Consider the following 15,590-nt stretch of genomic DNA (forward strand, 5'->3'; position numbering starts at 1 on the left):
GCCTCTCTAAATATCTTGCTTCTGGCCATTCGGGGACCATATTCTTACACGGCCACAAATAGCTGATGCAAAATAGTGCTTGGCTCTGAATCTTGTACTATTTTACTCGTTGTCTACTGACCCCAGCCGGCCTTCCTCTGTGACAGACCTGACTAAGTAGTGGTTTTCAAGCTGCTTTGTGGCTACCAAGGAGAGTGGGGAGGGCTCTTTCCATCCTGTTTGGCTCTGGGAACTTGAGGTTATAGTTAAGGGGTGTGTGTGTGTGTGTGTGTGTGTTCAGTGCTGTGGATCAAATCCAGGGCTAGGCACTCTACCACTGAGCAACGCTTCCAGCCTTGGTAAGGCTGCTTCTGAAGAGTGTTCCTGGACAGAGTTTGAGGACCACTATTCTTGGATGTTCTCTGTATAAAGAAAAATACAAAGGGACTTACCCTTGGTCCTAGTAAGGTCTCCAGGCTCTTCCTGCTTCACTGAGTTACCATTCATTTATTTCTGAGCATGTGCATGAGGTTAAGGAAGACTGGGGCCACTATATAATGCATAGCTAATTACCAACAAAGAACACGCAAGAAACCTATAAGTCTCTTAAGCCCTTTAATAATGTTCATGTTCCATGTTCCCTAAGGCTGGCCCTCATACTCCTCAGCACTTTCTGGCTGGAGGCCCTCACTCAGGCCTCCACTTTAGGTCCGAGAGGCCATGGTGGGGAGCACAGCCACAGTAGGAAGTTCCCATGATCTCAGATAGCCACAGCTGGCCCTCAGCATCTGGCACAGATGCCCAGGGCTGGGCTGCAGCCAGGTTATCTGGAGATAGGGACCCTCGGTCTTCTGGGTAGTAGCGCAGTACCTACAGAAGGATATAGCACTGCCAGGCCAAAATCTGGCCAGGAGCAGCCTGATAGTTCTAAATCCCTTTCAGGTTGTCTTTATGTGTTAGAAAAAGTATTTTTCTTATGTGCATGTCGTGAAAAAGACTGAGAAACACTGAACTAAGAGGATAAAGCAGCTTCAGCCATAGGCTTCTCTGCAGAGAACCATTTCCACATCTGCCCACCTGTCTATCCAGCCCTCTTTTTCCTTGCCTAATAATTATTGCACACTCACTATGCCCCAGGACCCATGCTGGATGCCGGAGGGGCAAAATCATGGTGAATTTGGAGGACAAAGGGCCAGGGAGCAGCAAGTTTCCCAAAGATGGCTGGCATTTCAAGATTGTGCCTAGGTCTGAAACAGATCCTCGTGGCACCTCAATCTGCCCACCGAGCATGGGCCCTCTTTCCTTTAGAAACACCACACAAATCACTTGGGAAAAGGACACTGGCTGGAAACATGGCCTGACCTGAAAGGGTGGTAGGGAGATGGAATTGATCTTTCTGTGGCTAGAGGTCAGTGGACAATGGAAATGGTCTGGTCAGCCACAGCGAAGACTGGGAAGAGAGGTGTGGGGAAGGCCGTGTGGTAGGTATAGAGCACGGTGCCAGAGGCTGGGTCACAGAAGAGCAACTCTCTTGCCTCTAAGTCCAGAAGCACAGCCAGTTGGGCCGGGCTCCGCAGCAGCCCCAGGGGCTGGTGCTGCCCATTATGCGAGAAGCGGAACTCCTGATCATAGCGGGAGAAGACCCAGGAGAAGGCATTGTGGCCCAGGCGGCAGTCACTGCCAGAGCCTTTGCGGGGCAGCTGGCCTGAGGCCACACCCACTTTATAGGCACAACTGTTCTGGACATTCACCATCCAGGCATGCAGCCCGGTCTGGAAAGAGGTGGCGGCCAGGGCATTGGGCCAGTGGTCAAAACGCTCTGGGCCATCTGCACCGGCCTTGGTCTTCTTGGCATTGAAAGTCAAGGTCCTTCGATCATCTGACAATTGCAAGAAGGGGCTGATGGTCCTCTCATCAATTCGTACGTCCTCTGTGCCTGCTGGAAAGAATTACCAGAGTTGTCCACAGCCCCTCTTCCCCAGCCCTAACCTGGTCCCACCAGGTAGCAAAGGTTTCCTTGCTGCTCATTGGCAGAAAGACCTCAGATAAGTCAGTTACTTTCTCAGCCTCAGTTTCCTCATCTGTAAAATGAGGATCAAATAGGACTTATCACAGCATGGTCATGAGAACTAAATGAAACAATTCATGTAAAGTGCCCAGCATAAAGTAAGCCTTCAATAAACTGTAGCCATGATAACACTAATTATTATTAGTCCAAGATCTTTACCTATAAATTTTGTTAGAAATAAGGCCCAGAGAGGAGAAATGAGTTGCTCAAGGTTCCATACCAAGTTGGTGGCAAGGTCATATTTTGTTCTCACATCCAGCACTGGTTGTACTGCCTTCCGGCTGGCTGTCTCTGTGGCATTCAGATCTGATTTATTTTAGGGACTGAGCTCTGCAGCTAGGAAGCACGAGACAATGCAATTTCCAATGGCTGAATGAACAGGCTGCTGGCAAATCAGGTACATCTGATGCCATAATCTAGTGTGAACAAGTTATGGCTTATATCAAAATTTTAAGGATAATATGGGAGGGTGGTTAAAATTGAGACAAGATTCAATTTACTAACTTAACCTTTCCATGAATTGTGCAAAGACCACCACTGAGAGTATGGACGCTTCCATCCAGCCTGGGAGAAGCCTGCTCTGAGAATCCCCAGCAGAGTGGGCTTTTTTTTTTTTTTTTTTCGTTTTTCTTCCGGTACCAGGAATTGAACTCATGACTTTGCACTTGCCAGGCAGGCGCTTTGCCGCTGAGCTAAATCCCCAGCCCCCCAAAGTGGGAATTCTTGGAGGTATGAGACTGGCTCTGTTCACTCTGCTGCCCCAGTGTATAGCACAGGGCCTGGCCCACAGTAAGCCTGAGTCAGTGTTTCTTAAGTAAATAAATGAGGCAAATCTAGCTTCTTCCTGGTCCAGGTGCCCTCTAGTTGACAGTTAATTGTATTTTCTTAAGGAGAAACCTGATGTTTCCAATAAATCATAAAAAGCTTCCCTGAAAGGGCAGGATGGTAAGAAGAACATGATTTATAGGAACACGATTAGTCCTAACCAACCATAGAGCAGGCTGGTCTGGAAATGGGAAGGACCTGTTCCAGCTCCTCCCCATCCAAAGCCTACCGCCCTGAACAGGTTGCTTCCAGCATCACTGGTTGCCTAAGTGACCGTCCCAAAAGCACCAGTGCCCAGTGTGACCCAGCAGCAAACCCCACACAGACACAGACAGAAGCCCAGCTGCTCCTGATGGTGCTGGGCTTTGGCAGCTCCTGACCTGAGAGGGACCCGAGAACTGCCGTTGCCCAGAGTTGGGTCAGTAGTGGGCTCCAAGTGCACTTCTCATTGAAGTTTAACTTTTCAGAATCCTGGGGATCCAGAATGCCCTCTGCTTCTTCAGTCCTTTGTAGGGAAAAAAGAAAACATTCAAGAAGGTCTTGAATCCAAAGCATGTAAACAATTTACAGGGAGGTGTGCTTGGTGCCAGTATTAGAAACCAGAAGCAGTATGCTCTGTGGGAGAAGTGACTTCTGAGTGCCCTTCCATAAACAGACAGTTGAGCTGAAACTAGGACCTGGGCCATGAGATTTCCTTTGTGGTAGTGTTTCTACTCCAATATCCTCCCCAGAAAATATAGTGTTTGAAAAATTTACTGCAAAGCATGGCCTGGTGGTGCATGCCTATAATCCTAGCACTTGAGTGGTGAGGCAGAAGGACTGCCCCAAGTTCAAGCCAGCCTGGGCTACACAGTCATTTCAAGCCAGAACTCCATAGTGAAAGCCTGTCTCAAAAAAAACAGAACAAAACCAAAATCTACTGCAGCAGTAATGTTTCCCTTGGTTTGGTCAGAAGGTACAGCTAGTCCTCTGCTCTTGAAATTCAAAAAGCTGTGACCAGTCACACAGGAAAGGACCATCAGTCACGGAAAGGTAATTGGGGAAAAGAAGATACCCAAGAAGAGAGAACTGCAATTTACGCGGCTGCTGGGCTCTAAAGTTACTGCTTTCTATCCAGGACCATATTTCAATTTTGCCGTATCCCATGATACAGTGGTTATTCTGCCTGACAGCAGAGAACAGAGATTCAGAGAAGGCACTCAGCCAAGCTGGATTCAAGCCCTGCCTCCATGCAAAAATAGAACAGGCACCATTCCACATGTTTTCCTTGACCTAAAATGAAATCTCAAAAGGGTATAGTAGTGATGGCAAAACTTTTAGAACTTTCCATGATCCGAACAGCCCATTGCAGCGTGAGTGCCATAGCTTTGCCACCACTAGTATAGAGCAAAGGGGATATCACAAAGCTTTGTGACCCTCTGATCTGGGTTCTCAGAAAGAACTTTCCCATCACCTCTAACCACGAAGCCAATTCTGAGGTCATTCAGCAACCCTCTCTCCCCCGGATAGATTCAATCTTTGCAAGACTGCCATTGACTGCCTTGCCTGGGAGGAGCAAGGTGGACAGGGCCTTGAAATACTGACAGTAGACTCTGGTAACAAAGTCTTTTTTGTGGTCAGGACAACAGAGGGTCTGTTGCCATGTTCCCAGAGCATGGCAACTCCTTCTGGAGAAGCCCCAGCTTCCAATAGGTGGGGAGGAAAGCGCCAGCACTAGCAGGGCTAAGCTGTCATCCTAGGACAGATCTGAGACCAGGTATGGACAGTAGAGTCCATAGAGAACCACATGGTACAGAGGAGAAAACTCATAGCCTCAGTGGGATGGAAGTGAGGTAGGGCTCCACAGGAGGGCCCTAACTTGTAGCTGAATGCTCAGTCCATGCATGGGACCTATTGTCACTGTCAGGCGAGAGTGAGCTCAGCCACGGATGTGGAAACCAGAGCCATCAAAGGCACTTCTCAGTCAAATGAGAGTACACACTGTCAGCCTAGGGTCACGAAGGCTTGCAGAGAGGTCTTAAACTCTACTAGTAGGTTTGTCAGTCGTAGAATGGGCTTAGCAGTTTTTGAACAACTTTGTATGTGTTGTAGGACTGAGCAAATGGATAAATATTTTGGTGTTGTTGGGAACCAGCATTCTCATGATGAAAGAAGAAAGATACAAACACAGAATAGGGGCAGGAAAAAGGAAAAACGCTGTAGTGCTAGAATAGAATTCAAAGTTGTGATACAAACTCATGCAATTATACACATCCAGCCACGTGTGGAGGCACACGCCTGTAATTCCAGCATTCGGGAGGCTGAGGAGGATTGTTATGAGTTTGAGGCTAGCCTATAAAATGAGCTCAAGGCCAGCCTATAAAATGAGCTCAAGGCCAGCCTGAACTGCCTAGCAAGACCCTGTCTCAAAAAAACAACAAAAAAAATATATACACATCCAACTCTAATTGTTGCCCCTTGAACAGACCCAGTAGCAATGACATATCAGTAGCAATGAGTATACTTACTGCCCAGATCTTGGCTTCTAGACATCTTTCCCTACTCAAAGAAACCAAGACCTCTGGAGCTGAATCCAGAGCTGGAACAGAAAAGGAGTAAGTTGAGCCTGGGATATATTCCCGTGCCACAGAACAAGAAAGTGTTCAAAGGATAATGAGGACTTGTCAAAAAGGCATAGGATCCATCTCAAAGGGCTCTAACTGGGCAACATGGGATAATTTGTACATTAAAATAAAAAATGGCAGTAGTAGTAATATAATGCATTGAATAAAATATAAACTCATGAAGCTATTGACACTAAATAAGTGAATGAACAAACAACCCAATAAATATCTAGGCAAGAATTATCAATGGATGCAACACTATTGGGTAAAATAGAAAGGAAACAAGATATACACAGAAAATATCTCCTCACATTTCTCTTATTAATTGTGCAAAGGAAAATATAACTATATAGTGAGGAAACATGATAAACACCACCATTAGATACAACGTTATCTAAGTGCTTAAAATTAACATGTCTGATGATGGGACATTGCCCAAGTGACATTATATGGCCCCTGATATGATGGGCTGAGGACTCATAACTTAAGAGATATTCTTCCCCAAAATGTACTGGTTCTAATCATGAGGTAACAGGATAGGAAGAAGTATAATAAGCTTCACCTAGATAGGAAAGAGAGACTGAACAAGATCTAAAGAGGCAAAATGGTAACAACTGACAATTCTAGGTGAAGCTTATTATACTACTCTTGCAGCTTTTCTGTAAGTTTGAAATATTTCAAAATAAAAAATTAATAGAGATCAAAATTCTTTTCAAAACTCAGATCTGCTTTATACTGAGGACAGACTGGATTAAAGGAAGATGATGAAGATAAAGTAGGAGGAGAAGACTGGCAGCAGTGTGGAAAGACTAAGAGGGGAGAAATGGGGATGGGTCAAGCCTATATTAAAAGGAGACACTAGAGACTGAGATACAGCTCAGTGCTGCAACACTAGCCTAGAACATGTGAGGCCTTCATTCTATCTCAGGCGCACACTCCCTCCCACAGAGAGAGACAGAAGGTAAAATAAACGTGGATATATCCAACTATGGAATAATACTTCACAGGCTTTAAAAAAAGTAAGATAAATCTGTATGCAATAATATGGAAAGATTTCCAAGTTAACCTATTAAGCAGCAGAACAACAGGTATAAAAAATATTGTTTAAAAATATTGTTTTGAAAAAATATTGTTTAGAAAGGCAAAAAGATCAGCAAACAAGCCAGCCATGGTGGTGCAAACCTGTAATCCCAGTGCTCAGGAGGCTGAGGCAGCAGGACTGCCATGAGTTTGAGGCCAGCCTGGGCTATATTGTGAGATGCTATTTCAAAGAACAAACAAATAAAATCAGCAAACAAAACACCCCACATACTCTATGCTTAAATAAGAAGATCCAAAAAACCCACATCTATTATTACTTCTAGTGAATAGAATTGGGAAGGACTGATAGAACCTCACTTTATCTCTCTCTCCCTCTCTCTCAGGAGCAAACCCCGCTTCCTGCACATACAAGGCAATTGCTCTACTGCTGAGCTGCACCCCCAGGCTGATGAGTTAATTATTTTGCCTGATAATTTACATCTTCTTGGCCTCTTCCTTAGGTCTTACCTCTCAGGCCTTCAGAACCCAAGGTAGGACTTTGTGAAATTTTTTTAGTATTGAGTAATAAAATGCAAAATGTGAGTAACAATGCAGACTTACATTTCAAAGATTCTTTCATGAGAGAAAGCGGGTAGAGGAGACTGCACTAGAACAGGTGACTCCAAGTCCCAGCTCTGGGGCTAAAACAAGTTCCTTTCCCTTTCTGAGCTTTAGTACTTCTGCCTGTAGATGAGGGCAGTAAAACTCTTGGATAGGGTGATCTCTTTCTGATATAGGACAATGTGTGAGCCCGTGGTGGCAAGGCTCTGATTAACAGTATCTTCACTGCCCTTCCATGTGGGCCCAAAGCAGTGGTGCTAAAGCACAGGAGCAGAAAGAGCCCTGTGCTTTCTCCCAGGAGCAGCAGGGCCTGAAGCGGGTGGGATGGGGAGAGGCCAAGGGTCCCCGTGACTGCCCAAGCAAATCCCAGAGCCATACTTACCTCTCAAAAATCTCCTGCTCTTTCTCCTGCAAGAAAACAAAATGAAGTCAGGTGTTGCACCAGAAACCTACAGGCTGTCAAGACTTGAACATATTTAACTGAAGGGTCTAGAGTAAAAGCTCGTCCTCCTTCCTTAGGCCACAGGGCCAAGATTTACTGGCTGTTTTCATATCGTTGTGGCACATGCTCAGAAAGAGCCACTCTGTGGCTCCTGCCCCACAGCGCCCTGGGTTCCCCTCACCTCCCTTCAGGACCATCAGCCATTTACTGAACACATCTCCCAGGAAATGTCAGCTCCTGAGTGGCTGAGACATTCTGAATCTTCTATTGTGACTGTCCCAGTGTCTGAGACAGAATGTGTCCTGTGCATGGAAGCGGGGTGACTGAATGAATGCACAATCAAGAGCAGTCACAGGAACTGGCCTACTTGCAAGTGCAATGAGACAGCTCAGTTGTTCTACATTCTTCTGTCTCTGCCTGGCAGTTTTTATTCAGATGGCACACTGTTCCCTCAAAACTGGAGGCATCTGCAAATCGACATCTACATCTACATGGGCTATGTACCAAATTTTAATCATGGTAACTTGTGGTAGCGTTAAGAATGAGCTCCGTGTTTTCATACTGGAGCCCTTATTGGCTCCCTCAAACACACTGTTCTCCTTGTGCACTGCTGAATTCCTTGGACACGGGTACTTTCTTATCACCTCCAAGTCACTTCATCCCGGAAGTCTTTCCTGAACCCCTCCCCAGCCTGGATTGTGGGGTCTCTAGTTCTGAGTGATTTCCTCTACCAAGGCTCATATTCTTCCTTACCCCCAGTCAGTTCTATGTATTCATCTCCTTCATAAGGCTGGGAGCAGCTAGCAGCTGCTAGCTGTAACTCTGCCCCATAATACAATGCTTAGCATTTCACAGGTACTCGATAAGGAGCTTACTATTAAAAGGTATTGCTATCAGTTGCCATGAAAAAAACCCTCATAATTTGATTCCCCTTGCCTCATGTGAAAGAAGAAAGTATTCAATGGTACTTACTAAAGCACAGTACGGAAGAATTCACTCAGGGCCCTTGCGATAGGTATAGGGACCACCGCCACAGGGAAGAGATCGGGCTGAACTCCAAAGAGGGCAAGTGCAAGTAGGAATTTAAAGCCACGCAGTAAGCAGATGGAAAACTACTAAGAGGAAGCGTCAGGGGTCAGGGGGGCTCTGGCTAAACTAACCTAACAGGATTCTTGCTGTTGACAGGCTGGGCTGATTCCCCGGATGCCACCTGGGGGATGGCAGCAGAGGAAGAACCCAATCAGATATCAAGAGTAAGCAGATATGGAACACAAAGGGGGTCTGCTAAACAGACTTGGTAGAGTTCTTTTGTTCTTTACAAGGAAGTACGGCTAGGGATATAGCTCAGCAGCACAGAGCATGCCTGGCAAGTGCAAGGTCCTGAGCTCGATTCCTGGTACCAGAAAAAAAAAAGAAGTAAACAGAAGGGCCCAGGAGAAGGTTCAGAAGGCAGATCAAGCAAAGGAGCATTGTCACTCATCCCTGCTCCAAATTCTCACTTCCTACGGAGACACATTTTCAATGTTTTCTAATCTGGGGTCTGGCCACTGGCCACAGCCTCAGCCTGGCCCAACTTACAATCAGCTGGTGGTCATCCAGATGGGTGAGCATGTCCACCAGGCTGGTGCGAATGCTGTTGAGCTTCTGCAGTGCTTCGGCCCAGTGTGCCCGCTGTGTCAGGATGCTCTGGTGGGCTCGCTCCTCTTCACCGTGCACCTGTTCCAGCAACCGCTGCTCCTCGCTTTCGCAAAGACTCCTCACCACACTCAGTCGCTGGATAACCAGTTCCCTCGCCGCGCTGGCCGTGCTCTGACAAGGGATGAAATGAGGAGTTGGGTTCTGGCAAAGCCCCGGTCAGGATTAGGAGGGTTTGGGCTCAGCAGGAAGGAATACCAAAGTTGAATGGCAACGTCTGTGATGGGAATAGTAAGGAGAATAACAGTATTTACACCATTTACTTTGACAGACCAACAGTGAGACTTCCCAAATATGGTTTACAGTAAAGAATTTTGAGATCCAGACAGCCAGGCTAGATCTCAGGAGGCCAAGATCACAATATAGAGGAGTTAAGTAGGGCTTAGTGATCAACTACAATCACCTGATTTCTTCACATTTAGAAATACTTAGGCCAAGGGATCAGGGTCAGAGAATTTTAGAAACTGAAGAACAGAAAGGCCTAAAAAGTCATCCCTATTAACCATCTCCAAAACAATAGTGTTCTGGTTGCTATTTCCCCGCATCTAAGGACAAAAACCCATTACTTCCTAAGGCTATCTGCTCCAACAAATTCTGTGTTAGAACTTTTATCTGCCACAGAGAGGGCCTGAAATAATTCTCAGCCAGTGAAGGCAATGAGCATGTTTTTCTAACTCCTATGGCATGTGTATAGATATCCCAGATAGCAACTGCGTGACTGAATGGGAAATTTTTTCCTGGTCTACTAAAAAATCTCTTGGAAGCACTGACAAAGCACGTCAGTGGTAGGGATGGGACCAGAACCCAGTTCTCTTGACTCTCAGCCTAACACTGTTCCCTTACAGCAGATACCACCTGGTAACCAGTCCTCCCCAAAGGCATCTTTTGCATAAGCACTTGCCCTCGTACTTTTGCCCAGCAAGTAACAGCAAAGCTGCCTCTTCAGGTCGGAGTCAGAGAGAACCAACCACTTTCCCTGAGCCTTGTCCCCAAACACCTGCTTTGCACAGTGCAGGGAGCATTCATCTCTGTTTCACAGAAGAAACTAAGACCCACATGATGGAGAGACTTAAAGGAGGCTAAACAAATGACAAGTGAACCCGCTTGGGTCCAAACCACTGTCATCTCCCACCTGGGCTATATCACCTTCTTAATGGGTCTCCCTGCCTTTTACCCTGCTGTCTGTAGTCACTTCCCAACACAGCAGCCAGTGTGTTCCTTTTTAATCTTAAATCATGTCATCTTACTCTGCTCACAAATTTCAGTACGTCTTTTTTCTGGTACCGGGAATCGAACACACGACCTAGCGCTTGCCAGGCAGGCGTTGTGCTGCTGAGCTAAATCCCCAGCCCCTCTGCTCACAAATTTCAAATGGCCTCCCATCAGAACCAAAGAGAAAGGCAAAATCTTTACATGGCCAATGAGGTCATGATCCAGCTCCGCTTTGCCCGCTGCCTCTCCCACTCATCCTCTGCCATCTCATCCATACGCTCTGCTTGGTCTCACAGGCTTCCTTGCCACTCTTTCCACAAGCCAGGTACACTCCCACCTGGTGCTTTTGCACTTGCCATTCCCTCCTTCTAGAAAACTCTTCCCTCACATGTGTGGGCTACTCTGCCACTTCCTAGGTTTTTGTGCAAGTATCAACCTTCTAAACGAGGTCATTCCTGATCAGAGCAAATGGGATTGCAATCCCTATCCTCAATACATGCTGTCTTATTTCCTGTTTTATATTTCCCCATAGCTCGTGTCACCTTCTGACAAAGCATATATTTTATATGACAAGAATGTATGCTTTGTGAAAACAGGAATTTTCATATGACTTCTCCACTGTGGAATGCCTAGCACCTAGGACAACAGTGCCTGGAACATGGTAGGTGCCCAGTAAGGATTTGTTAAATAAATAAATGGTGAAATGTTGGAAGCTTCTCCCTTAAAGTCAGGGTCTGCTACTGTAGCATCTAACCAACCACATATTGAGATGCAATAAGTGCCAATGTAGTAAGATAAGAAAATAAAATGATAAGGGGAGAGAAAGCAGGGGAGAAATAATCATGCAAACTAAAGCAAACATGAATGTGTCTGATACCTAGCAGCTTTCTAGTTCCCGACTCTAGTTCTCTGTAGGTTCTAAGATACCTCTGTATCGAGAGGAAATTCTCTGGTTTGTTTATGCAAGTTCAACTGGGATTCTGTTCTGTGCAATTAAAAGAGCTGGATTAAGGCAGTGCCAAAGCCTGCTCCATGTACTATGGAAGCAGGAGGCAAGAAACGTGCATAGCCTCTGTCCTGAAGGGCATGCTTAAGAGTGAAACAGCAATGAGTCCACTGAATAAAGGACCCAAGTGGGATAAAGAAAAAGGAATACTGGCCTGGGGCTTAGAAGATCCATGACACAGAACTGACACTGCCAGGAGGCAGTGCGACCTTGGGCAAGTCAATGAACCATCACAAGACCCATTTCTCCATTTGCAAATAGGGATCTGCTGCCATCTACTGCATAAAATTGTCATAAAGAATACTCTGTAAGTCCCTAAGTAGTTTTATAATTCTGGGACTGAGTCCAAAATAACTAGATGGTAAAATAATGCTACATTTCTGGATCCTCTATCCCAAGATACCTACAAAAGTCATCTAGCAGAGTCTTTGCACCCAATGAGGTAATAGGAACAAGCCCACTCTGTCCAGATGGTAGAATTAAGGCTCAGAGAGATGGGAAATCACCCTTCCTGGACATCCAGCTTTGCTAGTAGCACAGTGAGGCTGTTAGGTTGAAACGGGAACTCTAGACTTGGGCAATGAGTCCCTAGGGCTAGGGTCTTACCCAGGAGGAACACAGCATACAGAGGAAAGCGGAAGAATTACCACTGCTCGTTGGCTCTTCCCCAGTAGGACCTCAGCCACATACTTGGTGATGCCAGCACTCTGTAACTGCAGCCTTTCACACTGGTCCACAATCTTGTTCTGCAACACAAACACTGCCCATGGCACCTTTATCCATGCATATAAGCCACTCTTCATTCCAACGATTTTCCCCTCTTGTCCAAGACCTCACCACTATCAAAAATGATACTGCCTCCAAAATTTGCATGTCAAGGGGCCTGTACTCTGCCCACTATGTCCCATCCTTCTAACTCCCTAACTCCAGAGTTCCCATTTCAATAGTTCCGCTGGGGCCACCAACACAATAACCTTACCACTTTTTACTGCCCATATTCCCGACTGTGGCCTCACTTCCCTCTTTATCCTCAAGCCCCCTGGCCAGTCATTATAACCACTTCCCTGCACATGCTCTTGACTTTCCTTCATACCTGGCTCCCTGACTCTCCATCCCTGCTTCTGAGCAGAACGCGGCAGCTCAAGCTGCTCTCCCCCGGGTTGTCACTGTTCACAAGACGGCATCATCAGACACCAATTTGTTACTCAGACCAAACTCCAGGAGTTTCTCTTCAATCCTGCATCTAACCCATCATAGAATCCAAAGTTTCTCACCTGCCCACTTCCGGTCACCTCCCTTCCCATTATTCTACCAAGATACCCTGATGGCCATCATTTCTCACAGGAATCCTGTTACAGCCTCCAAACTGGGCTTCTATTCTCAGCCTTCCCCTGCTCCCTATTAGCCACCCTTTAGAAGGAAATCAGGAGAGGATGTGCCCTGCCAAAGGTCCTCCAGCGGCTTTCCAGCACACTCAGAGCAGGTCATGCTTCTAGCCAACAAGGCCCTACCCGATGTGGTTGTTCGTGTGTCCAGTGTCACAACTCACCACTCTCCACCCTGACCTTCCTTCTAGCCCTTAAAAACACCAAACTGTCCTGATCTCCGTGCCTTTGCACCCATTCTTTCTCTAGCAGTAGTCTCATGTGTGTGTGCATGTGTGTGCTTGTTGGTCCTTTAATCTGTCCAGATGTCACTTCAGAGAGGTCTTCGCTGACTTTCCCCCTCATCTTTTATTTCATTTTTTATTTTAGTTTTTTGGTGGTACTAGGGATTGAACCCAGGGCCTGTGCATGACTACATTCCCAGCCTCTTCCTATTTTGAAACAGTCTCACTAAATTATTGGGCTTGGCTCGAATTTGCAATCTTCTTGCCTCAGCCTCCCAGCTGAGAATTACAAGCATGTGCTACCATGCTCAGCTCCCGTTTATCTTTTATTGTGCTTTCTTCTTCTCCCTTGTACTTACAACTCTAAGACAACATGTTATGTGTTTACTCTTTTGTGTATCTGTCCCCTTATGCCAGGAACAGAAGTACCATATATTTGACCTGTTCTCTGAGTTCCTGCAAATAAAGGGCCCTCCATAAATATTTGTTGAATGAACATCCACTGCCTTGACCACAGAGGGGCAGCAATTCACAGTTTCCATAGCTACTAGTATCACCCAGGGAGACAGGAGAGTTTTAGAAATGAGAAAGCCAAGGCCACAGAGAAGTGACTTGCTTCAGGAGATACGGCGAGGCCCTCTGCTTCTCCACTCCATTTCTCCAGTAGTAGCTGGAGCCCTTCCAACCGATGGTCCCTCCACTATTTCTCCTAAGACTTTGCCTCAGATCCATCTACCACAAGGCAGTCCATCTACCGTGCCCAGGAACCCTTTGTAAATCCTTCCGCCCACAAGATGGAATTAGTCTTACACTTCACAGGTCCAAATGCAAAGTTACAAAACTGAGTTGACTACACAGAAGCTGTCATCTCCATGCACCCAGCCACTGAGAGAACTGAACGCAGCTTCTGAAAAGTTACAGGGTAGATCCAGAAAGTGAGAGAACAGTTCAACTGGTGCTGGGGTTTGCGCCGTTCAGTAACCATCTTGCCCTGGGGTGCAATTTCTTTGCTGGCTGAGGGCTAGGGAAGTGACTGTGCTAAAGACACCATCTGATCTAGGGCTGGGGATGTAGTTTAGAGAGAGCCTGAGGCTCTCAGTTTGATCCCAGAGGCCAAGGCAGGGGAGGAGGATATTATTTAAATTGGAAAAAGTGAGGACAAGACTGACCTCCCTTCAAGCAAAGGAGATGGACACTCAAGGCAGAGTGCAGTCCAAAGTAAGCACCAGGTCTGCTACCACCCTCTCCAGCCTTCACCTCTTCTGTCACTCAGGCCCCGGTGGGTACTTTTTAAAGTTTTCCACTAGCGTCACTTCCTCCCCCTAACCACCAAAGCATAAAGCGGTGGCTTCCTCTTGCTTAGTCAATGAATCACCCCTCTCCCCTCAGCCTCTGAATTTTAGGAACCCTGTAGGAGTTACTGCCCTGCTCTGGGCCTTGGTTTCCAGGTCTGAAATCAAGATGAATGAGATGACACATATTTAAGTACTTTGACATTTGCTAAGTTCCTACCCATCATGCAAGCTGATTATCAACACTCTCCAAGTTTATATTCATCATCACTCTTGTTGACCGGTAGGACCAACCAGAAGCTTGGGATGCACTGAATAACTGAACCCCTTGTGGCCCCAGCACCTTGTAAGGTGTAAGGTGTTTACGTTCCAGTCCAGTCTGATTCAGTGAAGTCCCCAGAGAGGGCACAGGTGCACAACAGGGCTGAACTCCAGGGTGGGGGTGGGAGAAAGAAGCCAGTTCATCCAACTGCAAGGAAACCCCCAGGACCTCGGCTAGGGTGGAGGGTGGAAGAAAGTTCCTAGGTGACTTGACTGTCCAAACTGGGGGTGGGGGGGGGAAAGGAAAGTGACTTGCAGCCAAGCTGAGAGTGGAGGTGAGAAGAACCTTAGGGACAAGTTTGCTCCCATTCCCTCTGTTATCCAGGTGAAACCGGCTTGAAGTACAGTCAAGGCCAATCCTGGAAGCGAAACAGATCACCTCACCTGACACCTGAGGATAGGGGTGGCAGCTCTGGGTGGAAAGGTGAAGAGGGACAGGTTTGTGTGTGTCTCCCTCCCTTCCTCTCCCACTTCCCTCTCTTCAGGCAGGGTCTCTCTGTCCCAGGCAGCCTATACCCCAGATTGACCTGGAACTCCTGATCTTCCTGCCCGAGCCTCCCAGCAGCCAGGATTACAACGTGTGGCACCACACCCAGCTGGGATCCAGTTTTATCAGAGGTTAACTATAATAAACACGAGCTACGATTCCTGCCCCCAAACTACAGATGAAGACATCGAGGCTCAGGGAGTTACTATGACTCACAGGGGAGGCGGGCAAGGGTGGGATTCGAACTTGGGTCGACTTGATTCGGCCACACCTTTCACCGCCTGGTTCTACAGGCGAAGCCACTGGAGAGCCCGGTACCTCCCGTCCTCGCCGCCGGAGCCCTGCCGCCCGCGGCCCCGCCCGCTCACCCGCAGCTCCTCCGCGTGCTCGTCGGCCCGGCGGACGCGGTG

The 15,590-nt window shown here is 47.0% G+C and overlaps 1 protein-coding gene and 1 long non-coding RNA gene across 2 annotated transcripts; one reads left to right on the forward strand and one right to left on the reverse strand.

The window, feature by feature from the left end:
* Positions 1-575: 575 nt before the first annotated feature.
* On the reverse strand, positions 576-15,590 carry Bspry (B-box and SPRY domain containing; the record flags this gene model as incomplete). Its single annotated transcript, XM_013513135.1, is given in 6 exon segments — positions 576-1,918; positions 3,253-3,377; positions 7,499-7,524; positions 9,137-9,367; positions 12,119-12,217; positions 15,549-15,590. Coding segments are annotated over 6 exon segments (1,053 nt in total), but the record flags the coding sequence as incomplete, so codon positions are not given.
* LOC102023362 lies at positions 3,716-7,487 on the forward strand. Its single transcript, XR_260629.2, has 3 exons — positions 3,716-4,628; positions 6,199-6,436; positions 6,900-7,487. It is a non-coding gene; the product is annotated as an uncharacterized LOC102023362 (long non-coding RNA).

Source organism: Chinchilla lanigera, unplaced genomic scaffold (genome assembly GCF_000276665.1).
Source record: "Chinchilla lanigera isolate Chin_1 unplaced genomic scaffold, ChiLan1.0 scaffold00018, whole genome shotgun sequence".
NCBI classification, from domain to species: domain Eukaryota; kingdom Metazoa; phylum Chordata; class Mammalia; order Rodentia; family Chinchillidae; genus Chinchilla; species Chinchilla lanigera.